This window comes from Salvelinus alpinus, chromosome 1 (genome assembly GCF_045679555.1).
Source record: "Salvelinus alpinus chromosome 1, SLU_Salpinus.1, whole genome shotgun sequence".
NCBI classification, from domain to species: Eukaryota; Metazoa; Chordata; class Actinopteri; order Salmoniformes; family Salmonidae; genus Salvelinus; species Salvelinus alpinus.
The window spans coordinates 94,587,694-94,615,135 of record NC_092086.1 but is presented as its reverse complement, the minus strand read 5'-3'; the positions used below and the strand labels follow the sequence as shown (position 1 = coordinate 94,615,135).

The 27,442-nt window shown below is 44.2% G+C and overlaps 1 protein-coding gene across 17 annotated transcripts in view; it reads left to right on the top strand.

Moving 5' to 3' along the window:
- The window catches only part of LOC139535283 (RNA-binding protein Musashi homolog 2), a 355,126-nt gene that overhangs the window by 179,077 nt on the left and 148,607 nt on the right, over window positions 1-27,442 (top strand). For all 17 annotated transcript variants that reach the window (XR_011667097.1, XR_011667098.1, XM_071334639.1 and 14 more), the window contains one exon: window positions 4,108-4,156. Coding sequence is in view for 15 of the 17 variants with exons in the window: in XM_071334639.1 (XP_071190740.1) it covers window positions 4,108-4,156 (49 nt within the window). In the remaining 2 variants the exon portion in view is untranslated. The remainder of the gene's footprint in view (window positions 1-4,107; window positions 4,157-27,442) is intronic.

Below are 27,442 nucleotides of genomic sequence, written 5' to 3'. Positions count from 1 at the left end.
GTCTAGGTGTGGGACAATGGACTGCAGTAAGGTTAAAGGGGTCGAGGTGTGGGACAATGGACTGCAGTGGGGTGATAGCGGTTGAGGTGTGGGACAATGGACTGCAGTGAGGTGAAAAGGGTCTAGGTGTGGGACAATGGACTGCAGTAAGGTTAAAGGGGTCGAGGTGTGGGACAATGGACTGCAGTGTGGTGATAGCGGTTGAGGTGTGGGACAATGGACTGCAGTGAGGTGAAAAGGGTCTAGGTGTGGGACAATGGACTGCAGTGAGGTTAAAGGGGTCGAGGTGTGGGACAATGGACTGCAGTGGGGTGATAGCGGTTGAGGTGTGGGACAATGAACTGCAGTGAGGTTAAAGGGGTCGATGTGTGGGACATTGGACAGCAGTGAGGTGAAAGGGGTCGAGGTGTGGGACAATGGACTGCAGTGAGGTGAAAGGGGTCGAGGTGTGGGACAATGGACTGCAGTGAGGTGAAAGGGGTCGAGGTGTGGGACAATGGACTGCAGTGAGGTGAAAGGGGTCGAGGTGTGGGACAATGGACTGCAGTGAGGTGAAAGGGGTCGAGGTGTGGGACAAAGCAGCACTGGTTCAGGTCCCTCGTGTAGCCTTGCATACCAGTAGTTCTATGTGGGTTGGACGCACCATGACCACTCCTACTCTAGTGTCTGCTCTGCTCTGTTCAGGGACACAGTGGGCGGCTTTGCTGCCTGAGTGGAGTAAAGTTATGTTGGTCTGCTCTCCTGTTTCCGTTGACACGACCAAATGCCTGGTTGCTATGAGACAACCCTGCTGTCTTCATGGTGTCCCTGTACTGAGGGGGAGGAGGGGGTGTCAACGGAAACAGGATGTTGTGTGTCTCTGTCACCTCCCTCACTGCTGTTTAATTACAACGGTTTCCTGGAAGTTAAGTTTGGCCTGCTGCTCCTTGTTATAGCACTATTAGTAAAACCACTGGAGTGTACATGCTGCACATTGCAGGGACAAAAGCTGAGAGACAATGATATATATTTTCTCTGTAAAATAAATAATTGAGAGGGTTGTCATTAGTTTGTCCATTGTCATTGAAGCAGCTATCGCCGCTTTGTTAATTTAGAGCATTGTAAAATAATGTAATTAGAAAGAAGACCCATAGTCCGTCAACGTCATTGACAGCGTGTTCAGTTATCTTCCCTCCGTGACCCTTCTGTGACCCAGAGCATCAGTAGTCTGCACTCTGCTTGCCCCTCATGACTAATAAAACACAGCAAAACACAGCAACTTTCATGAAACAAGAAAATATTTTCTTGGATTCCTTTTAGGGATCGTCTTTCCCTCTCTTTTCTCTGGCCTGACTGGGCATTGACGTAGACCAGAAGGGATTCAAAATAGTCACATAAAAATCATTCCCCTATTGTGTTGCAACAGAGACTTCAGTGTGTTCCAGTCCCAGTGGATGTGAACTATGGTGGTGTTAGTCCCGGATCCCAGGGAAACCTCTGATGCCTCGCTGTTGTGTGCTGAATGGAAATAATAGGGGGATTGCTGCTGATCTAAACTGCTGTCATAGTGCATTTCCTTAGCTCTTAAATCTCCCCCTATCGCTGCCGCTTTTTCAGCCCAAAAACACTACATGTCTCTTTGCTTATTGATGCTTCTGTTCTCTGATAAATAATTCAAACAGCAGCCCATTTGAATTCCTGACCGTCTGGGCGTTTCTGTCATGTTTGTCTTACGTATGGATTTGGTTGATTTATTGGCCCGAGTGGAAAGGTTGTCCAGGAGTGGACGTTTAGCATCATATTATCTGACAGAAACAGGATTAGCCTTCCCCCAGGGGTCCTGGGATCTAAACAAGGGTTTGATTACCTTCCCTTTGTTTTTTTCCTGCTTTGACTGCAAATCTCCTCCACCTGAGTCAATCTGCATTCTCATACACTCTCAACCCGCCTTGTCCTCAGGTTCAACCTCTGCAGGTATTTAGCAAATCACCCTAGCTAGCACAAGCTCGATATCCAACTTAGATACAAGCTGGTAACGGTTGGCATTTTATGTTCTGCTTGGTGGGAAGTGATGGTGTCACTGGCTGTACGTGTTTCACCTGGCCTGCACTGCCTCATTCTAACTGGCTGCTACAAGCTGCCAGGTAGTTGTTAGCGCAACAGCCATGTGTGTACGCTCTCTTGTAAAGTGTGTTTGTGTAGCGGTAATTCAATGAACGCATTTTGTCATGAGCTTTATTTATTAACGGTGAACTGATTTTGCTTCTTGGCCCCAGACTGCCTTTGTAGAGCGTGGTGCTCTTTCTTGGTGGACACAAAGCCAGAGGACTGCAGTGCTCCAGTCTATAGCTAACGTACCACACACTGAAGAAATAGACTGGGGCGCTTTTCTTCATTGTCACAAAAGGCCAGCCACTCCGCTGGAGTCCCCACTCCCCTTTTACATAGTGATAAGACAGCCATTATCCTCTGAACCTTTCTTTGCACCCAGCCAGGAGAAAGGAAAGAGTGAGAGAAGGGAGGAGGATGGTAGAGAGAGAGAAAGAGAGAGATTTCTCCTTCCCTAGAGTGAGACTGGGCTTCACCTCTGTGTGGAGGGGTTTTGTGTGAGCAGTGAAGAGGTCCTTAACCTTCTATCAGATGGAGCCACAGAGTTGTGCTCTGCCTGAATGGCTGCATTGAAAAGCCCTGAAGCAGAGGAGATGCTTCTATAGACTTGGGGAGAGGAGAGAGAGAGAATGCAACGAGCGTCGGTCGGACCGCTGGAGTGTGACCCTCTCATGATGTGCACGCACTGTGAAACACTCCATCACCACTGAACTTGTGTCCTGCGTTGAATAGGCTGCCTGACAAACCTGTCCTCCCACTGAGGTGTCATAATAACAGACAGACAGACACACGGATATCTTAACATCACTGAATGTGGGAGGCCTATAATACACAGCATTGGTGGCCTATAGGCCAATTTATTTTACAAAGATGTGCTAGTGTTGCCACTGGCCGTTTGTACTAGACATTATATGTCAGCCTCAGGGAAACATACTACTATTTACCACTGTACAGTAAGCTGTATTCTTCATCGGAAATGTGTTCTAGGGAATTGGATAACTATAGGAGTGTAAAGAGGAAATCCTAGAGGACATATATCATCCAATTGTCTTTTTTCCCACCCGGCCGTATAAGCAGGTGGTTTAGGTCCATGCCCATTTGGAGGTGGTTATAGTACAACAGCACTGGCAGGTGTGTGGTAGAGCTCTAGAGTAGACTAGTGCCTACATCCTGCGGCAGGGTGGCAGCGTTGCAGTAGGGTGGCTGCAGCAGTGTGGCATGGCCTGGCAGAGCTCCTCTTTATCCAGTCAGACAGTTCTATCAGATCCCCCTGCTCCTGTCTCTTCCCATCTCCTCCCTCACTCCCCATGGCCCTCCTCTACCAGCCAGCCCTGCCACCCTCCCTCCCACCGCGCCTCGCCCCCCTGAACTCACCACCCACCGGACCACACCGCACTGCCTCCCCAGGACCCAGCCTGCTCCTCTCCACACCACACGTTACCTAGCGACCGTAACCAGGGAATGTGTGGTGCACAGTGACATTGAGATTTCTTATCTCCCCCTCTGTGGTTTTGTCTGGTGCAGTTTTTTTTCTCCTCCAATTTTTTCCCCCATCTCGCTTTTTTATTGTTCTCTCAACGAGAAACCACAATGAAAATGAGTGGGCCTAAATCTGTTTTTAAGCACTTCTTCTGAATTATAGGGAACAGATTTCTGTTTTACAATCTGTCGTGAGATGTGTGAGAATAAACATTTGCCGTCTGTGTCTCTCTGTGTGGCTTTATTGACCAGCATGATGAGAGTTGATATCATCATGGATCATGTTGCTGCCTGGTTGCAGAGCAGAGGAGGCTGGGGTTGGTTGGTGCAGTGAGGTGTCTCTGCCTGGTTGGCTCTAACTGTCTATGAGGAAGACTGTCCATTGTCCCCCATTGAAGGATACACACTATTTACCCTCTTTTACTTGTCAGCATCTTTGCATCTTTTCCACAGTACAGAGGTCATCACCATTGTATTTCTTTTCCATGTCTCTCCTATCTTCCTTTAGACTAATGTCTGTTTTCCTCTTTGGTCTTTCAGGTAGAAGACGCCATGCTTATGTTTGATAAAACTACTAACAGACATAGAGGTAAGTCCACCATCCATATATTACCCTCCCCTGTGTTTTTCTTTTATGTGTATTCATGTGACAGAAAATAGTACATTTCTGTGGCAGTTTCCCTTGTAAACAACACAAGGGTGATTCATTTCACATGGTGCCAGCTTGTTACAGTGCTTGTCCAAGCACTGGAAAACATCCTTTAAAAATCAATATAGTGGTATTTAAAACCTACGACCTGGATGAGGTGTGACTGATGTTACAGGTGGTGGTGGGTGTTGTTTAGGAACACACTTGGGCTCTTCCTCTCTGGGTGTCTGTAGGGGGTTATGGAGCCAGCCGAGGGTGCTGCCTACCTGCTGCCTGGCTCTAGTGCTACCTACCGGTCGCTGCGCTGGGAGATAACAGCAGAGATAAGGCCCAGGAGCAGTGCTGTCTTTATCTCTCTCTTATCTGCTCTTTATCTGGGATTAGGGGGAGGCTTCTCTAAAGCAGAGGACTTTCCAAAGACAGACTGTCTCCCTCTCCTTCCCTGAATTACAATAGCACCACCAGACACTGTGCCCTGTATATAGCCTCGTTATCGTTACATACATTTTTTGTGTTACTTTTTGATTGATTAGATGTTTTTACTTTTGTTTATTTAGTAAATATTATATTAACTCTATTTCTTGAACTGCATTGTTGGTTAAGGGCTTGTGAGTAAGCATTTCACGGTAAGGTCTACTACACCTGTTCTATTCGGCGCATGTGACAAATAAAATGTGATCTGATTTGATTTTGACCTCCACAGCGCCAGCCAGGACCACTAACCACTAACCAATAGCAAGCTAAAAGACACTAAAACAGTGATGTGTAGCAATGATGATGTGATAATAGTATGGAAACTATAAAGGCCACAGTAGTGCAGCCATTGAGGGGGTGCGTGCTTAGTCCTCTCCTGTACTCCCTGTTCACCCACGACACCATCATTAAGTTTGCAGACAAAACGACGGTGGTAGGCCTGATCACCGACCATGATGAGAGCCTATAGGGAGGAGGTCAGAGACCTGTCAGTGTGGTGCCATGACATCAACCTCTCCCTCAACGTCAGCAACACAAAAGAGCTGATCGTGGACTACAGGAAACAGAGGGCCGAGCACGCCCCCATTCACATCGACGGGTCGTTGTGTAGTGGAAGAAAAGCTTGTTGCGGCTTTACGCATTACATTGTGAGTTAACCCAACAAGGCTGTAGTGGAGCGGGTCAAAAGCTTCAAGTTCCTCAGTGTCCACATCACTAAGGACCTATCATGGTCCAAACACACCAACACAGTCTTGAAGAGGGCACGAAAACATCTCTTCCCCCTCAGGAGGCTGAAAAGATTTGGTATAGGCCTCAGATCCTCAAAAAGTTTCCGGCTGCACCGTTGAGAGCATCTTGACTAGCTGGATCACCGCTTGGTATGATCTGCTTGGCATCCGACCGTAAGGTGCTACAGAAGGTAGTGCATATGGCCCAGTACATCACTTGGGCCAAGCTCCTTGCCGTCCAGGACCTCTATACCAGGGCATGTCAGAGGAAGCCCTAAAAATTGTCAAAGACTCCAGCCACCTAAATCATAGACTGTTCTCTCTGCTACCGTACGGCAAGTCCGGTACCGGACAGCGGTACCAAACCAAAAGGCTCATGAACAGCTTCTACTCCCAAGCCAGCAGACTGCTGAACAGTTGATCAAATGGCTACCACGACTATTTGCATTGACCCCCTTTTTGTTTGCACTGACTCTCTAGTATTTGTATTTATTATAGATCCTCATTAGTTCCTGCCAAGACAACAGCTACTCTTTATGTGGTCCAGCAAAATGAAGGCAGTTATACAATATTTAAAACATTACAATACATTCACAACAGATTTCACAACAATTGAAGTGTGTACTCTCAGGCCGCTACTCTACTACCACATATCTACAACATAAAATCCATGTGTACATGTGTGTATAGTGCGTATGTTATCATGTGTGTGTGTGTATGTGTGTGTCTCTTCATAGTCCCTGCTGTACCATAAGGTCTATTTTTTTCTGTTTTATAAATCTGATTCTACTGCTTGCATAAGTTACTTGACGTGGAATAGAGTTGCATGTAGTAATGGCTCTATGTAGTGCTGTGCGCCTCCCATAGTCTGTTCTAGACTTGGGGACTGGTGACATGTCTTGTGGGGTATGCATGGGTGTCTGAGCTGTGTGCTAGTAGTTTAAACAGACAGCTCGGTGCATTCAACATGTCAATACTACTCACAAATACAAGTAGTGATGAAGTCAATCTCTCCTCTACTTAGAGCCAGGAGAGATTGACATGCATATTATTAATGTTAGCCCTCTGTGTACGTTTAAGGGCCAGCCGTGCTGCCCTGTTCTGGGCCAATTGTGCTATTAGACAGTAGTCCAGGTGCGACAAAACTAGGGCCTGTAGGACCTGCCTTGGTGATAGCATTGTTAAGAAGGCAGAGAAGCGCTTTATTATAGACCTCTCCCCATTTTAGCTATGGTTGTATCATTATGTTTTGACCATGACAGTTTACAATCCAGGGTTACTCCAAGCAGTTTAGTCTCCTCAATTTCCACATTATTCATTACAATATTTAGTTGAGGTTTAGGGTTTAGTCAATGATTTTAGTTTTCGAAATATGTAGGACAAATTTATTTCTTGCCACCCATTCTGAAACTGACTGCAGCTCTTTGTTAAGTGTTGCAGTGATTTCACTAGCTGCCCTGAGGAATGTCTGACTTTATCTGTATTATGTTGGAGAGGCTTCAAATAAAGAATACCCTCTGTGTTCTGTTAGACGGTATCTCTCGATCCACAATATAGCAGGTTATACAGCCATAACACATACGTTATGATCGATAATGTCAAAAGCTGCACTGAAGTCTAACAAAACAGCTCGCACCGACTTTTTATTATCAATTTCTCTTAGCCAATCATCATTAATTTGTGTAAGTGCCGTACGTGTTGAATGCCCTTCCCTATAAGCGTACTGAAAATGTTGCTTACTGTTAAATAGCATTGTATCTGGTCGAACACAATTTTTTCCAAAAGTTTACTAACATGTTTACCACATGCCAATGAGCGTCTGCATTGCCAGGAGCTAAAATAGAAGTTGCTTCTATTTGTGACGCAGAACGCGTTGCAAGTCCTGCCTCTCCCATCTCCTCATTGGCTTTTAGAAGCATATGCCCACGTGCCATCTCCTCATTGGTTATACCCACGTGGGTGATTGAAAGATGAACGGAGGTCGGTTGTGGTAATACACCTTATGAAAGTTAGATGCCAATCGCCATATAAAGTCCAAAGAAGAAAAAGCCCGGAAGGAGGAGAAATGACTAGAAACGATTCGGTTGACCTTTTTTTTGTGTGAATTAATTGTCAGAGTAGAGGACCTTGTGCATTTCAGGTAAAATAACAAGTCAATGTGTATATCCCAGGACAAATTACCTAGCAACAGCAAGCTAGCTATCTAAATAGGACAAATTAGCTAGCAACTGCAAGCTAGCTAAATTGCCATAAATGTTTAATGCTTTTCGACCTGTCCCCAAATTAATATAATTGGTTCAGAGTTTGTTTTGATATTTCAACCTGCGTGTCGTGATCGCGTTTGGTGTGGGGGGACAAAATCAATTTGCGCACGATGGGGCACACGGATGCACGCGCACGTCCGGTTTGGGCATAGTGTAAGGGTTGGTAACAGGCTGCTTGGTCGGCTGTTTGAGCCAGGAAATGGTGCTTTGCTATTCTTGGGTAGCGGAATGACTTTAGCTTCCCTCCAGGCCTGAGAGCACACATTTTCTTGTAGGCTTAGATTGAAGAGATGAACCGGCTCTATGCACACTCACTAGACTCTACCCACACACACTGACACTCCAACACACACACACACACACACACACACACACACACACACACACACACACACACACACACACACACACACACACACACACACACACACACACACACACACACTCTATGCTGCTGTTACTCTGTTTATTATCTATCCTGATTGCCTAGTCACTTTTACCCGTACCTACATGTACATATTACCTCAACTACTTCCTACCCCTGCACATTGACTCGGTACAGGTACTCCTTGTAAATAGTCTCGTAATTGTTTATTAAAATGTTTGTCTTACTTTTTATCTCTGAATTGTTGGGAAAGGGCTAGTAAGTAAGCATTTCAAATAACATTTGATTTGATTTGAACCAGGTCAGTTAGCTATCCCTCCACCCGTTCCGGTAGCTTGCAAGTTTGCTACTTGTTAGAATTTCCCTCCCTACTCTCCTCCTCTCCTCTTCTCTCCTCTGCTCTTAGAGGGAAGTGTATGTCCTACAGCTGCTGACAGGCATTTCCTGTCCTCCTCATATACACAACACTGAGCCCAGACACTTCCCCTCTGTCTCTCACACTAGCCAGCTTCTCTCACTAACACTATCTACTCAGCATTGGACCAGTCCTCTCTGTGGAAGTGTTGCCCAACCACGTAAGCAGATGTAGAGCTTTACTAAGGATCGAGCAACTCATGTGATGCGTAAATGTTGAATAGCTTTTTTTGTGCTAGTCTGTGTGTGTGTGTTTCGTACATTTGTGTGTGTGTGCATTTTCATGCATGTATGCCAGTGTGCGTTTACCCAGGTTGTTGCTGTAAATGAGAATGTGTTCTCAGTCAACTTACCTGGTAAAATAAGGGTTAAATAAATGACTAAATCTGCACGCATAAACGTGTGTGTGTGTAAACGTGTGTGTGTGTTGCCTGCTGTCAATGTGTCTGGTAAAGCGCCTCTCAGTGAGCAGAATGTGAACTAGTGAAAGTGCTGTATGGGTTTGAGTGAATTGTGATGTTTAGTGACAGAACCTATTGTGAGGTCTGATTTGAGATGACGAGTTGCTGCGTTTTCCTCCTCTCTCTCTCTCTCTCTTTGACTGCATTGCACTTCTGCTCTGTCTGTGTGTGTCTGTGAAGGAGATAGGGATGGGAGCCGAGCTGCTCTCAGTCAGTGTGTTACGTGTTTGCCTTTGAGCTGCCAAATGCCCTTCAAATGAAGACAGTGATGGATAAACACCCGGCCTGGCCATTTTTCTGATTCAGAGCAAAACAATAGTGAGAGACTTCCTTTGTCTTACTACCATTTGTGACCGACCGCCTTGATTCGGTCTCTTATGTAGCAAAATTTGAAATTGTGTTTTTTACATTGGATAAAAGCAGAGACACAGAGCTACAAAATGATATATCACGCACTGCATTTGAGGAACAATGGGAAAGTAATTATGCTTTGAAAGTTGATAAACTTGTAACCTCATTTTTGAGAAAATGGCCTTTTAATATTTTGGTACCTACTGGAGAGCTTTTCTTTGTCTACACCCATTCAGCATCGTTCACACCCCCTTAAGCTTTATCCCCACCCATCTCTTTAAGGGTTGATCCAAGTGTTCTGTCCTAACAACAACAGTCAAGCACCAAGCTAACATTGGCTAGCTTGCTAGCTATTTCAAGACACAAATGAGAGAACAGCTCACTGACCATTTTACACGCCCTAGCAGAGCTGGTTAGGCTGTTTTTATGTTATCCAGAGCGTTGGGGACTGCAACTGTGCTGCTGGCAACAATTTATGCTTTTTTGCCAACGTTTAGTTACACCGGCCATATTCAACGGGTGTTGAGCTTTTGTAAATTTGTCAGTTATTCTGTGCTTTGCACACTCAGATGAGAGTGCTCTGAAATCGGAGTAGATAGCCAGAGAGAATTTACCAGCTACGTCTATCAACAGTTGTCGCAGTAACATTCTATTGAAATGGATACTTGCATAGTGGAGTCTTTTCTTAAGACATGTAGCTAGATACGTAAACAATTAACCATAATCCCAACTCATGACGTTACTACCCTGCATGAATCTGCAGGTACCTAACCAACCAGGTTCAATGTTAGCTAGCTAAAGATCATACAATAATAAGATCATACACGTAACGTTAGCTAGTGAGCCAGCCAGCTAACGTTAGCTAGCTAGCTAACAGTACACTTTAACTTGAAATGAAAACAACTTTCTGTCAAAATTTAAAATGTGTAATATCTGAAAATGTAGCTAGCTAGACTACCTTACCCGTACTCTGCAATCGGAGTAGATTTTTTATTTTATTTAACCTTTATTTAACCTGTCTGGGAACGGGGTTCCGCTAGCCTCGCCAACAGCCAATGAAATTGCAGGGCGCCAAATTCAAACAACAGAAATCTCATAATTCAAATTTCTCAAACATACAAGTATTAGACACCATTTTAAAGATAAACTTCTCGTTAATCCAACCACAGTGTCCGATTTCATAAAGGCTTTTCTGCGAAAGCACAACATATCATTATGTTAAGTCAGCACCTAGTCACAGAAAGCATACAGCCATTTTCCAACCAAAGAGAGGAGTCACAAAAAGCAGAAATAGAGATAAAATGAATCACTAACCTTTGATATTCTTCATCAGATGACACTCCCGGGACAACATGTTACACAATACATGTATCCTTTGTTTGATCAAGTTCATATTTATATCCAAAAACCTCAGTTTACATTTGGCTTTGCCTCTAAAACATCCCGTGAATTTGCACAGAGCCACATCAATTTACAGAAATACTCATAATAAACTTTGATATAAGATACAAGTATTATGCACAGAATTATAGATATACTTCTCCTTAATGCAACCGCTTTGTTAGATTTCAAAAAAGCTTTACGGAAAAAGCAAACCATGCAATAATCTGAGTACGGCGCTAAGAGACCAAAACAAGCCAAACATATACCCGCCATGTTGCGGAGTCAACAGAAGTAAGAAATAGCATTATAAATATTCACTTACCTTTGATGATCTTCATCAGAATGCACTCCCAGGAATCCCAGTTCCACAATAAATGTTTGTTTAGTTCGATAAAGTCCATCATTTATGTCCAAATACCTCCTTGTTGTTCGCGCCTTGAGTTCACAAATCCAAATTCATGACGCGTGATCACTAGGTCCAGACGAAAAGTCAAAAAGTTCCGTTACAGTCCGTAGAAACATGTCAAACGATGTATAGAATCAATCTTTAGGATGTTTTTAACATAAATCTTCAATAATGTTCCAACCGGAGAATTCCTTTTTCTTTAGAATTGCAATTGAACGCAGGTCGCTCTCACGTGAACGCGCGTGGTCAGCTCATGCCACTCTGCCAGACCTCTGACTCATTCAGCTCTCATTCGCCCCCACTTCACAGTAGAAGCCTCAAACAAGGTTCTAAAGACTGTTGACATCTAGTGGAAGCCTTAGGAAGTGCAATATGACCCCACAGACACTGTATATTCGATAGGCAATGAGTTGAAAAACTACAAACCTCAGATTTCCCACTTCCTGGTTGGATTCTTCTCAGGTTTTCGCCTGCCATATGAGTTCTGTTATACTCACAGACATCATTCAAACAGTTTTAGAAACTTCAGAGTGTTTTCTATCCAATACTACTAATAATATGCATATATTAGCATCTGGGCCTGAGTAGCAGGAAGTTTACTCTGGGCACACTTTTCATCCGAACGTGAAAATGCTGCCCCCTAGCCCAAACAGGTTAACTAGGTAAGTCAGTTATTGCCAGCAGCATACCAATTGCCAGCAGCATACCACCCTGCATACCACTGCTGGCTTGCTTCTGAAGCTAAACAGGGTTGGTCCTGGTCAGTCTCTATATGGGAGACCAGATGCTGCTAGAAGTGGTGTTGGAGGGCCAGTAGGAGGCACTCTTTCCTCTGGTCTAAAAATTATCCCAATTGCCCTGTGTAGGGTGCCGTCTTTCGGATGGGATGTTAAACGGGTGTCCTGACTCTCTGAGGTCATTAAAGGTCCCATGGCACTTATCATAAGAGTAGTGGTGTTAACCCCGGTGTCCTGGCTAAATTCCCAATCTGGCCCTCAAACCATCACGGTCATCTAATAATCCCCAGTTTACAATTGGCTCATTCATCCCCCTCCTCTCCCCTGTAATGATTCCCCAGGTCGTTGCTGTAAATGAGAATGTGTTCTCAGTCAACTTACCTGGTAAAATAACGGATAAAATAAAAAATAAAATAAGAACAAATTCCTTTTTACAATGACGGCCTACCCCGGCCAAACCTGAACGATGCTGGGCCAATTGTGCGCCGCACTATGGGACTCCCAATCACGGCCGGATGTGATACAGCCTGGATAGCCAGAGCAAATTTACCAGCTACGTCTATCAACCGTTGTCACAGTGACTTTCTATTAAAATGGATACTTGCATAGTGAAGCCTTTTGTTAAGACATGTAGCTAGCTAGCTAAACAATGAACCATCATCCCAACTCATGTTACTACCCTGCATGAATCTGCAGGTAGCTAACCAACCAGGTTCAATGTTAGCTAGCTAACATTAAGCTATAACTAGCAAAGCAAATGGCTCTGAGGTACGAATAATAAGATCATACACGTAACGTTAGCTAGCTAGCTAGCTAGCTAACAGTACACATTAACTTAATGAAAACAACTTTCTGTCAAAATTAGAAATGTGTAATATCTGAAAATGTAGCTAGCTAGACTATCTTACCTATATACAGTGGGGAGAACAATTAATGCAAATTAATTACTTAAAAATCATACAATGTGATTTTCTGGATTTCTGTTTGTAGATTCCGTCTCACAGTTGAAGTGTACCTATGATAAAAATTACAGACCTCTACATGCTTTGTAAGTAGGAAAACCTGCGAAATCGGCAGTGTATCAAATACTTGTTCTCCCCACTGTACATCATGGATGAACGCTTCTCCCTGTCACGGATGCCATGGTTGCCCTTAGTTTGAAGATGTAATCCAGAGACAGGTGTTTTCCTTAGCTAACATGCTCTAATTCCACTGATTTCAAAACCCGGTACTCCAGAAAGTAGAGAGCAACACTTATGCAGTTCTACTATGCGATACATAAAAAATAAAAAAATAAATGCGTTAGACAGGATTACCTACACATACTGACCAGCTCAAATAGACAGAAGCGTGCTATGTGGCAGACCTATCCAAACTCATCTCTCGGCATGGCCAGCCCACTCATTATCTCAGCCAATCATGGCTAGCTTCTGTGGCTAAACCAACTAGGCTCGTAATTTAACCATTTTATTCGTATTTACAGATGGCATACAAGTCTGTTATTAAGGCACATGAAAGTTCACATGTTCCAGAAGGCATTTCTGCCAAAAACTAAAAATGTACGTTCAAATGGCTCTGACCCGCAACATACGCATAGTTTCCTGAAACGAGTCACATTTTCAGTTTCTCACCACAGTAACTTGACAGGTAGACTGACATCATCGTAAGTATATAGAAAATAACTATCTGAGAGGGTAGAGAGAATCCAATATTTCATGGTGGCTCTTGACAGGCGATGTACAGTGATATTCAAGGCAATGTGTGAAGGCATATCCCAGCTATCACATAACGTTCTGAGAAACATATGATTCCTAGAGCTTGGTGAGAGCATGGTTGTCTTATTGTTATTTTGCATACAACCTTCACACAACTTTCTGGGAATGGTGCAGGATAGTTGCTTGGCTTTGGAACATTCTCAGTACATTTAAGGAACTTGACAAAAAATAATGATTTTCTTGGTGTTCCATTACTTTAACACGTGTCAAACTCATTCCACAGAGGGCAGAGTGTCTGTGTTTTTTTTTGTCCTCCCTTGTACTTGATTGATGAATGAAGGTCACTGATTAGTAAGGAACACCCCTCACCTGGTTGTCTAGGTCTTAATTGAAAGGAAAAAACTAAAACCAGTAGACAATAAGCCCTCCAAGGAATGAGTTTGACACCCCTGCTTTAACAGAATTGTTCCTAAAGGTTTTATAATTTCAAATTTGGTCATGTTTTAGAAACATTTTCTAACTGGTTTGACATTGGGAATGTTCTCAAATAGTTCAGAGAATGTTAAGAAAGAACGTTCTTCTGTGGGAATTTCAGTACTTCAGCATAACGTTTCTTACAGGTTTCCTCATGGTTCTATTTAAAGTCATGCTCTCACTTTGTTCTGAGAACGTTAAGAAAACTTTCCATAAAAACCACAAGAAAAATAACGTTTGATAACGTTCCGAGTACATTCTAAGAATTCGATTTAAAAACATATACATTCCGTTCTCAGCATCACCAAAACTCTCTCTATCGTCTATCTTGTTAAGTGTGTTCAGGTGTGTTGGCCGCGCCCACTTATTGCCACACCTGATCTTAATGAGTGCTTGTTTCCTTTGAAATAGAGTCTGTTTGAATAGACTAAAATTAACAGCTTGTATGCATAAAAAAACATGGCATGCTAGCTCCATCCTGGTCACGCAGTGGACTAATTCCACGGATAGAGAACAGAATCTCACTGGTCTGAATCTCGCTGATGGCCAATCACAATAAAAAATAAATATGTTTGCATGATTAATGCCTATCTGTTCATGAAGTTTTAATAAAAAGTGAACCCAAAATAAGCTAGCGGTGTTATTAAAAGTTTGGTTGAAACATTCATTGAAAGTTTTAAGTTATTCAAAACCCCCCAAATAACCTATAATTTCCGTTCTCAGAGCGTTAATAAAACCTCCCTGGAAAACTTTCAAGGAACCAGAATAAAACATTCTCAGAACATCCATGCAACCTAAAAATATACGTTCCCATAACAGGCAAAAAAATTTAAACGTTCTGTTTTACAGGAAACTTCCCACAACCAATGTGAAACTAAAAACATACATTCCCCCAACTTCCAAGGAACCAAATTTGCTAGCTGGGTAGTGAGACAGTCAAAGTATTTGCTGCGTTCTTTTGTCTCTCCTGTTCCTCTTTTAGAGTGCCTTACACAGGTGTGTGTGTGTGTGTGTGTGTGTGTGTGTGTGTGTGTGTGTGTGTGTGTGTGTGCGTGCGTGCGTGCGTGCGTGCGTGCGTGCGTGCGTGCGTGTGAAACTGCTCTCTAATCCTCTCTCAGTCTGTCTCTGCACAGCTCTTCACACTCATTTGGAGTATTTAGCAGTGTCCTTCAGATGCCACCCCTGAGGTGACTGCTGCTGAAATGACTGCTAAAAGACATATTTTACCCTCTCCCTTCTGCTGTCCTTTACTCTCTCTCTCTCTTGCTCTCTCTCTCTCCCTCTCTTTCTTTCTTACTCTCTCTTTCTCTCTCTCTCTCTTTCTATCTTCTCTCTCTCCCAGTCTTTTCCTCCCTCTCTCTCTTTCTCCTCTATCTCTCTTTCTCTCTCCTCTAGCTCTCTCCCTCTCTCTTTCACCTTACATTTTGTCCCCCCTCTCTCTCCTCTCTCTCTTGCTCCTCTCGCTCTCTCTCCTCTCTCACTTTCTCTCTCCTCTCTCTCCTCTCTCTTTATCCTCCCTCTCTTGCTCTCTCTCTTTATCTCTCTCGACTTTCTTTCTCATCTCTATCTCTCTCTCTCCGTCTCTTATTCTCCAAGGCACAGCATCTCCCTGGCATTTAGGTTCACACCGTAGGGGGGCCATTGTTCTCGCCACCCTTGCAGCATCTCACCCCCTTCCTCCCCACCATCACCTTCCTCCCACTTCCACATCCCTCTACTCCTGCTTACCTTCCCCCTCACCCCCTCCCAAAACTAGCCTCACACTCTTTATACTCACAGTGAAATGCCAGTTCATTTTTAGCAAGGAGAAAGGAACATGTATAGGAACACACACATACACACTTATACACTGCAGTAGTTATGGCCAGAACACAGGTAGCCAACATGGTTCTATAGTGATAGGATATGAACACTAAAGCCTTGACAGTGTGTTGATTGTTCACAGCACCGTTGAAGCTGTAGACCAAAGCATGTCGTGCGGTGGTGAGAGAGAGCGTGCGGCAGGCTTTCTGTGGTTACACACATGTAGGTCCTGCGGCTAACCCCAAGTCAGAAACACTAAGCACCCAGCCAGGCATGGCCTAACTGTAAACCACCAACACTAGGAACCTATTGTGTATAAGTGTACCTGCCACTTATACACCAGCAATACTACAGGAGCAGAGGGAAAACCCCTTTAGACCTGTCCTAAATTAAAATCATTCTGTCATGTGCCTGCCTGCTCACATCCACTCGCCTGAAACATGATCTACGACCTTAACAGTGATTTTACTGTCAAACAAAATTACCATTGCCAAAGAGAGTGTGAGGAAGGTGAAACAAATAGTTTTGTTTGGGGTTAGATTGGAGACAGTGATAAGTTGTGAAAGACAACTTTTAGCTGACTGGCAGCTGCAGATAATGACCAAACCCTTTGATTTAATTTGACAGTAAAAGTTGAAGTTATGTTATAGGAGCCAATGCTCTTCCACAAGGTTTCTACTGATGAACATAGAAGTCCTACATTAAAGCTATAATTCTTTGTTGCTACATAAATTTTTTGACTTATTAATTATATACAGTTGAAGTTGGAAGTTTACATACACTTAGGTTGTATACTTCCGGCGCCGAACAGGATGGCTGCCTCGCTTCGCGTTCCTTGGAAAATATGCAGTATTTTGTTTTTCTATGTGTTATTTCTTACATTGGTACCCCGGGTGATCTTAAGTTTCATTACATACAGCCGGGAGGAACTACTGAATATACGATTAACGTCAACTAACCACCCTTCCTACCAGGAATATGACTTTCCCGAAACGGATCCAGTGTCTTGCCTTCCACCCAATACAATGGACCTGATCCCAGCCGGCGAAGCTACACGACGCCGAAAAAGGGGCAAACGTAGCGGTCTCCTGGTCAGGCTTCGGAGACGAGCACATCGCGCTCCACTCCCTAGCATACTACTCGCCAATGTCCAGTCTCTTGAGAATAAGGTCGATGAAATCCGAGCACGGGTAACATTCGAGAGAGACATCAGGGATTGCAACGTGCTCTGCTTCACGGGAAACATGGCTAACTGAAAAGACGCTAACGGAGTCGGTGCAGCCAGCTGGTTTCTTCACGCATCGCGCAGACAGAAACATACATCTTTCTGGTAAGAAGAGGGGCGGGGGGGTATGCCTCATGATTAACGAGACGTGGTGTGACCATCATAACAACACTCAGGAACTAAAGTCATTCTGTTCACCTGATCTAGAACTCCTCACAATCAAATGTAGACCGCATTATCTACCAAGGGAATTCACTTCGGTCATAATCACAGCCGTATATATTCCCCCCCAAGCAGACACATCGATGGCCCTGAACGAACTCTATCTGACTCTCTGTAAACTGGAAACCACACACCCTGAGGCTGCATTCATCGTAGCTGGGGATTTTAACAAGGCTAATCTAAAAACAAAACTCCCTAAATTCAATCAGCACATCGATTGTCCGACCAGGGCTGGCAGAACTCTGGACCATTGTTATACTAACTTCCGCGACGCATATAAGGCCCTCCCCCGCCCTCCTTTTGGAAAAGCTGACCACGACTCCATTTTGTTGATTCCAGCCTACAAACAGAAATTAAAACTACAAGCTCCCGCGCTCAGGTCTGTTCAACGCTGGTCCGACCAATCTGAATCCACGCTTCAAGACTGCTTTGATCACGCGGATTGGAATATGTTCCGCACGGCGTCCAACAACAACAATGATGAATATGCAGATTCGGTGAGCGAGTTCATTAGGAAGTGCATTGACGATGTCGTACCCAGAGCAACGATTAAAACATTCCCAAACCAGAAACCGTGGATTAACGGCAGCATTCGCGTGAAACTGAAAGCGCGAACCACTGCTTTTAACCAGGGCAAGGTGACCGGAAACATGACCGAATACACACAGTGTAGCTATTCTCTCCGCAAGGCTATCAAACAGGCTAAGTCCCAGTACAGAGACAAAATTGAATCGCAATTCAACAGCTCAGACACAAGGGGTATGTGGCAGGGTCTACAGTCTATCACGGATTACAAAAAGAAAAGCAGCCCCGTCGCGGATCAGGATGTCTTGCTCCCAGACAGGCTAAATACCTTTTTTGCCCGCTTTGAGGATAATACAGTGCCACTGACACGGCCCACTACCAAAACCTGCGGGCTCTCCTTCACTGCAGCCGAGGTGAGTAAAACATTTAAACGTGTTAACCCTCGCAAGGCTGCAGGCCCAGACGGCATTCCCAGCCGCGTCCTCAGAGCATGCGCAGACCAGCTGGCTGGTGTGTTTACGGACATATTCAATCAATCCTTATCCCAGTCTGCTGTTCCCACATGCTTCAAGAGGGCCACCATTGTTCCTGTTCCCAAGAAAGCTAAGGTAACTGAGCTAAACGACTACCGCCCCGTAGCACTCACTTCCGTCATCATGAAGTGCTTTGAGAGACTAGTCAAGGACCATATCACCTCCACCCTACCGGACACCCTAGACCCACTCCAATTTGCTTACCGACCCAATAGGTCCACAGACGACGCAATCGCAACCACACTGCACACTGCCCTAACCCATCTGGACAAGAGGAATACCTATGTGAGAATGCTGTTCATCGACTACAGCTCAGCATTCAACACCATAGTACCCTCCAAACTCGTCATCAAGCTCGAGACCCTGGGCCTCGACCCCGCCCTGTGCAACTGGGTCCTGGACTTCCTGACGGGCCGCCCCCAGGTGGTGAGGGTAGGTAACAACATCTCCACCCCGCTGATCCTCAACACTGGGGCCCCACAAGGGTGCGTTCTGAGCCCTCTCCTGTACTCCCTGTTCACCCACGACTGCGTGGCCATGCACGCCTCCAACTCAATCATCAAGTTTGCGGACGACACTACAGTGGTAGGCTTGATTACCAACAACGACGAGACGGCCTACAGGGAGGAGGTGAGGGCCCTCGGAGTGTGGTGTCAGGAAAATAACCTCACACTCAACGTCAACAAAACAAAGGAGATGATTGTGGACTTCAGGAAACAGCAGAGGGAGCTCCCCCCTATCCACATCGACGGGTCAGTAGTGGAGAAGGTGGAAAGTTTTAAGTTCCTCGGTGTACACATCACGGACAAACTGAATTGGTCCACCCACACAGACAGCGTTGTGAAGAAGGCGCAGCAGCGCCTCTTCAACCTCAGGAGGCTGAAGAAATTCGGCTTGTCACCAAAAGCACTCACAAACTTCTACAGATGCACAATCGAGAGCATCCTGTCGGGCTGTATCACCGCCTGGTACGGCAACTGCTCCGCACACAACCGTAAGGCTCTCCAGAGGGTAGTGAGGTCGGCAGAACGCATCACCCGGGGCAAACTACCTGCCCTCCAGGACACCTACACCACCCGATGTCACAGGAAGGCCATAAAGATCATCAAGGACAACAACCACCCAAGCCACTACCTGTTCACCCCGCTATCATCCAGAAGGCGAGGTCAGTACAGGTGCATCCAAGCAGGGACCGAGAGACTGAAAAACAGCTTCTATCTCAAGGCCATCAGACTGTTAAACAGCCACCACTAACATTTAGCGGCCGCTGCCAACAAACTGACTCAGCTCCAGCCACCTTAAAAATGGGAATTGATGGAAATTATGTAAAAATGTACCACCAGCCACTTTAAACAATGCCACCTAATATAATGTTTACATACCCTACATTACACATCTCTTATGTATATGTATATACTGTACTCTATATCATCTACTGCATCTTGCCATCTTATGTAATACATGGACCACTAGCCACTTTAAACTATGCCACTTTATGTTTACATACCCTACAGTACTCATCTCATAGGTATATACCGTACTCTATACCATCTACTGCACCTTGCCTATGCCGTCTGTACCATCACTCATTCATATATCTTTATGTACATATTCTTTATCCCTTTACACTTGCGTGTATAAGGTAGTAGTTGCGGAATTGTTAGGTTAGATTACTTGTTGTTATTACTGCATTGTCGGAACTAGAAGCACAAGCATTTCGCTACACTCGCATTAACATCTGCTAACCATGTGTATGTGACTAATAAATTTGATTTGATTTGATTTGATTTGAGTCATTAAAACTCGTTTTTCAACCACTCCACAAATTTCTTGTTCACAAACTATAGTTTTGGCAAGTCGGTTAGGATATCTACTTTGTGCATGACACAAGTCATTTTTCCAACAATTGTTTACAGAAAGATTATTTCACTTATAATTCACTGTATCACAATTCCAGTGGGTCAGAAGTTTACATACACTAAGTTGACTGTGCCTTTAAACAGCTTGGAAAATTCCAGAAAATGATGTCATGGCTTTAGAAGCTTCTGAGTCAATTGGAGGTGTACCTGTGGATGTATTTCAAGGCCTACCTTCAAACGCAGTGCCTCTTTGCTTGACATCATGGGAAAATCAAAAGAAATCAACCAAGACCTCAGAAAAACAATTGTAGACCTCCACAAGTCTGGTTCATCCTTGGGAGCAATTTCCAAACACCTGAAGGTACCACGTTCATTTGTAAAAACAATGGTACGCAAGTATAAACACCATGGGACCATGCAGCCGTCATACCGCTCAGGAAGGAGACGCGTTCTGTCTCCTAGAGATGTATGTACCTTGGTGCATAAAGTGGAAATCAATCCCAGAACAACAGCAAAAGACCTTGTGAAGATGCTGGAGGAAACAGGTAGAAAAGTAAATATATCCACAGTAAAACGAGTCCTATATCGACATAACCTGAAAGGCCGCTCAGCAAGGAAGAAGCCACTGCTCCAAAATCGCCAGAAAAAAGCCAGACTACGGTTTGCAACTGCACATGGGGACAAAGATCGTACTTTTTGGAGAAATGTCCTCTGGTCTGATGAAACAAAAATAGAACTGTTTGGCCATAATGACCATCATTATGTTTGGAGGAAAAAGGGGGAGGCTTGCAAGCTGAAGAACACAATCCCAACCGTGAAGCACAGGGGTGGCAGCATCATGTTGTGGGGGTTCTTTGCTGCTGGAGGGACTGGTGCACGTCACAAAATAGATGGCATCATGAGGTAGGAAAGTATGTGGACTGAAGCAACATCTCAAGACATCAGTCAGGAAGTTAAAGCTTGGTCGCAAATGGTTCTTCCAAATGGACAATGACCCCAAGCATACTTCCAAAGTTGTGGCAAAATGGCTTATGGGCAACATAGAAAGTTGTGGGCAGAACTGAAAAAGCGTGTGCGAGCAAGGAGGCCTACAAACCTGACTCAGTTACACCAGCTCTGTCAGGAGGAATGGGCCAAAATTCACCCAACTTATTGTGGGAAGCTTGTGGAATGCTACCCGAAACGTTTGAAACGTTTGACCCAGGTTAAACAATGTATTGGCAATGCTACCTAATACTAATTGAGTGTTTTTAAAATTTTGACCCACTGGGAATGTGATGAAATGAATAAAAGCTGAAATAAATCATTCTCTCTACTATTATTCTGACATTTCACATTCTTAAAATAAAGTGGTGATCGTAACTGACCTAAGACAGGGAATTTTTACTTGGATTAAATGTCAGGAATTGTGAAAAACTGAGTTTAAATGTATTTGGCTAAGGTGTATGTAAACTTCCGACTTCAACTGTATACCCATTGATTTTTGAAGAATATAACATATAAATGCCTCATGAGTTTAGCTCAACTGTCGTACCCCATCAGAACCCAAATCATAAGCTTGTTTTACTCCAATGTTTATAAACAACGTAAATATAAACAAACCTTTTGTAGACTCAAACCATGGTTAAAACTATCATTTTGATAGCATGGATGTTCAGTCCTGCATCCAGAGCTCTGTATATAAATTTGAGAATGGTTAACTTTGTCTAGGCCTATCCCTCAGCGTTTTACCAAAACAGGTGGGGTGACCTTTGTTAATGTTTTAATTAAGGATTCTAGCTTTTAGGATAGTTAAGGATAACTCTTTGATTCCGTCACTCAGTACACTACAAGGTCTGTGGTAGGAACTTATGTCGATCATGGAACCAAATCCACAACATAACTTGTAGAAGGACAAGTATATTTGTAGCTTTCAGGTAAAAGGGGGTACAGTGTAATTGTCATCCACAGGAGGTCCCAGTGAGGCTAATTGGACACCTTTCTCATTTGCTTCTGCTTAATAACAAAGATGAGTAGGATGATGAAACCCATTGAAATGTAATTTTATATTAACAATCGTTTGATACCAAACAGCATTGATTTAGCTGATTTAACAAAGACCATGTGACCGATTACAGGTTAAATCTGCCTTTTTTTATGATGCAAGTATTAGTAATTTCTGGTAGCATGTGGCAGAGCTAAGATGGAGGCTGGATAATGATGAAGTAAAAAGGCTCATTTGGACCAGGCCTGGAAGGAGAGAGAAGGTGAAAAAGAAAAAATAGAGAGAAGGAGAGAAGGACGGGGCCCAGGTGTCGGGGAGAGCAAGGAGCGAGGGATTCTTGGCTTTGTGAGAGGAAGGATGGGCGCGCAGAAGCAGAACTGTTGGGTTTTTGTGTGGAGCCTGTTTTTCTGCGGGCTGAAAGGGCCTGGTTTGTTCCTGGAAGATGAACAGAAGGCTGTATTGTATGTGTCTGTAATCTGCTTACCTGGATCGGCAGCTCAGGGACGAATCTCAGATCCAGGCTCCCAGTTGGCACCAAGGAGTCAATGTCACACTCAGCCAGTCTCGACTTGCTTCCAAACAACTATGAAGGGCTGTGAGTGTGTGTGCATTTCTGTGTGTGTGGGGGGGAGAGAGCGTGTAAGTGTTTCCCTACATGTGCCTGTGGCCTGATCACCAACAACGACGAGACAGCCTATAGGGAGGAGGTCAGAGATCTGGCCGTGTGGTGCCAGGACAACAACCTCTCCCTCAACGTGATCAAGACAAAGGAGAGGATTGTGGACTACAGGAAAAGAGGACCGAGCACGCCCCCATTCTCATCGACGGGGCTGCAGTGGAGCAGGTTGAGAGCTTCAAGTTCCTTGGTGTCCACATCACCAACAAACTAACATGGTCCAAGCACACCAAGACAGTCGTGAAGAGGGCACGACAAAACCTTTTCCCCCTCAGGAGACTGAAAAGATTTACATGGGTCCTCAGATCCTCAAAAGGTTCTACAGCTGCACCATCAAGAGTATCCTGACTGGTTGCATCACTGCCTGGTATGGCAACTGCTCGGCCTCCGACCGCAAGGCACTACAGAGGGAGTGTGTACGGCCCAATACATCACTGGGGTCAAGCTTCCTGCCATCCAGGACCACTATACCAGGCGGTCTCAGAGGAAGGCCCTAAAAATTGTCAAAGACTCCAGCCACCCTAATCATAGACTGTTCTCTCTGCTACCGCACGGCAAGTGGTACCGGTGCGCCAAGTCTAGGCCCAAGAGACTTCTAAACAGCTTCTACCTCCAAGCCATAAGACCCGAAATGGATATTTGCATTGTTGGTTTGGGGCTCGTAAGTAAGCATTTCACTGTAAGGTCTACACCTGTTGTATTCGGGTCATGTGACTAATACAATGTGATTTGATTTGATAGTCTGTGTGTCTATGAAGATGCGTGCGTGTCCTCTTAGTATACCGTATATGAGTGCTATGTCTATGTATACAGCTGTCTCTGTGTATGTATGAGTGAACAGTGCAGCATATGTTTACCTCATGTAGCTAGAAAGTGGATGCTATTTCTTTTGAAAAGGATTGTTATGGCATATACTGTAATACACAATACAGGCTCAACAAGGGTTAGAGTACAATCAGGTGTCATAGTGTTCCAGCCATCTGGCAAAACTCACTATTTGCTTCTCCATTCTTCATATTTAGATAATCAATGTCTTGTTGGACGGTGAGAACAGCCTGTAAGTGCAGCCATTAGGCGTCTGTCCTCTCATTATATTCCATTCATTATTTTCAAACAAAAGCTCACTGTACTTCAGCACACTCTAACCCTGGAGACTGGGCCATGCAGGGAGTTAACCTGGCCACAGCCACCACTCCCTTTTTCCCTGAGAGAGAGGCCCTCGTCTGTGACGTCACACGACCACATAAACAACTAGCGGTGGAGGATTAAAGATGCCGGTCAGAGTGGAGTGGAGTGCGTGGTCTGTCCGCTGGAGAGGGATTGCAGTTCCGGGGAACATGGGAGGAAGGAAGAGGAAGGAAGGAGAGCAAAGAGACAGAGTGAGAGAGGTAGAGTGAGAGAGGTAGAGTGAGAGAAGTAGAGTGAGGGAGGTAGAGTGAGAGTGGTAGAATGAGAGAGGTAGAGTTAGAGAGAGAGAGTGAGAGAGACAGAGTGAGAGAGGCAGAGTAAGAGAGACAGAGAGAGAGGGAAAGTGAGAGAGGTAGAGGGAGAGAGGTAGAGGTAGAGTGAGAGAGGTAGAGAGAGGGAGAGGGAGAGAGATAGAGTGAGAGAATGGCTTTGTGGGACGCCTCCTCCTGCCTGTTGGTTCCTCTGGCTGGGAGCAGCAGCCAGCGGCTTCAAAAGAGCACCAAGCAGTCCAGTCCTCCTCTTCCAGCAATTACAGATCACTCCAGCGAATGCCTCCCGGCAAATCCCTCCAAAATACACTCTGATTACTACTCCACGACACAGATTGTTTACCAAATGAATCCTGCACGGCTCAGATAGAACATAGCTATTCTTTATATTTTGTGTCTGAGTTTGGATGATGCTTCTCTTTGTTCCGACAAGTTAAGAGAGGAATTAGGAGACAGAGGGACCATTTGAGTCTTAAAGATGGCATAACTTCAGATGCTCGGTTTGATTTGTCAGCCAAAACAAGCAGTATGTAAAGGAAATGCTCATACTGTATACAGTGTGTTCAGAAAGTATACACCCCTTGATTTTGTCCACAATTTGTTGTGTACCAGCCTAAATTTAAAATTGATTGAATTGAGATTTTGTGTCACATAATGGCCTACACACAATACCCCATAATGTCAAAGTGGAATTATGTTTTTAGATTTTTTTAAACAAATTAAATCAAATGAAAAGCTGAAATGTATTGAGTCAATAAGTATTCAACCACTTTGTTGTGGCAAGCCTAAATAAGTTCAGGAGTAAAAATGTGTTTAACAAGTCACATAATAAGTTGCCTGGACTGCATGGCCCCACTCTGTGTGTAATAATAGTGTTTAACATGACTACCTCATCTCTGTACCCCACACATACCATTATCTGTAAGGTCCCACAGTCGAGCAGTGAATTTCAAACACAGATTCAACCACAACGACCAGGGAGGTTTTCCAATGCCTCGCAAAGAAGGGCACCTATTGGTAGATAAAATAAAAATATATATTAAAAAACTGACATTGAATATCCCTTTGAGCATGGTGAATTTATTAATTACACTTTGGATTGTATATCAATACACCCAGTCACTACAAAGATCACGGCGTCCTTCCTAACTCAGTTGTCGGAGAGGAAGTAAACCGCTCATGGATTACACCATGATGCCAATGGTAACTTTAAAACAGTTACAGAGTTTAAGGGCTGTGGTTAAGGGAAAACTGAGGATGGATCAACAATATTGTAATTACTCCACAATACTAACCTAAATGACTGAGTGAAAAGAAGGAAGCCTGTACCAGAATAAAACATATTCCGAAACATGCATCCTGTTTGCAATAAGGCACTAAAGTAAAACTGCAAAAAATGTGGCAAAGAAATTAACTCTATGTACTGAATACAAAGCATTATGTTTGGGGTAAATCCAACACAACACATCACTGAGTACCACTCTTCATATTTTCAAGCATGGTAGTGGCTGTATCATGTTATGGGTATGCTTGTCATTGGGCAAGGATAAAAAGGATATGATAAAAAGAAATGCAACAGAGCTAAGTACAGGCAAAATCCTAGAGGAAAAATCATTGACTTACCCAGAAAGACTCACAGCTGTAATTGCTGCCAAAGGTGATTCTAACATGTATTGACTCAGGGGTGTAAATACTTATGTAAATTAGGTATTTCTGTATTTCAATTTCAATACATTTGTAAAAATGTTTTCACTTTGTTGTTATGGGGTATTGTGTGTAGATGGGTGGGAGAACAATCTATTTAATCAATCTTGAATTCAGGCTGTAACACAAAAAAATGCGGAATAAGTCAAGGGGTATGAATACTTTCTGAATGCACTGTATATTGGTACTACCCAGAGCACCGCATGTGCTACACTTAGAAGCACCTAGAACACCCGACTTGTCGTTATTTGTTTGAACCAAGCTATCATATCTCAAGCACATTTTGTAGCTCCTTTATATTGGATACAGCTATTTACTTTGGGTAATTTACTGTATGTAATTTACTCTGTGTAATGGCACATTTCCTACAAACGCCTATTTTAAACGACGACATTATAGTCCCACAGTCAGTCGTGATGTTACCATGTGTGGTGGTCCTCTGTGGCCAATGACAACCTGCTATACGTGAGAGAACAGAGAAAACAGAACGGATCTGGCTGGAAGCCCTGGGGGTGATCACCTGACACAATCCAAGAGCAAATGTCATTCCATTTCCCCATCGCATGGTGTAAATTCATTTAAATTTCCCCATCACATCGTTTAAAGAGTTCCAACACCATCAACATTAGCTAGGCTAATTCTCTGCAGTATTTTCTCCCCGTGACTAACCTGATATTAGCGATTAGTGGGAATGTCATCTAAATGGCACACCTAATCATATGCATTACCCCCTCCTCCACCTGAGGGCTCGTCTCCCTGGCCTAATCATGATGACAAAGGAAATGATGTGTTTAGTCTATCTTAATCACCACTGAAGCTCATCACCGCCCAGCCCCGGCCGGGGGAGTGGGCCTGCATGTCGCAGAGCAGCGCTGTGGAGAGGCGACCTACCTCCCGCCGGGGTGCACTGCTCCAACTCCTCTGCCCGCCTGCCTGCCTGCCAGTGTTTACTGTTTACTGCGACTCATTCCTGTGTCTGACTGTGACTCCCATCCAGACTGAGACTCATCCAGGCTACATGAAATGTCTGCTCTATCCTCCTAGTGCTCTGTCTCTCTAGTTGGTTTGCAGCTCTTTTCTGTTCATCTCTGCAGATAGAGTTGTGTCATCTCTAACAGTCCAGTGTCCTTATTTGGCTGTGGTTTTAACCTGAAGCTGACTAGATGGCTGACTGAGCATCTGCGGTGCTGGCCTTGCACGGACACTACGTGGTTAGAGTGTTGGATGGGGCCAGGCATGTCTGGATAAAAAAAGATTGAGGAAGAAAGCAGTGCCTGAGGCTCTTTCCCATCTTAATCTCTCACCAGGGGTGAAGTGTGGTGCCATTAAAAACACCAGTTAGTTATACCGGCTGTGTGTCTGCATAGCAGCTCACCTCTGGGGAAGCATTAAGGACAACCCACATCAGAGAATTCTATAGTATACTATGGTATAAGTACAATAGAA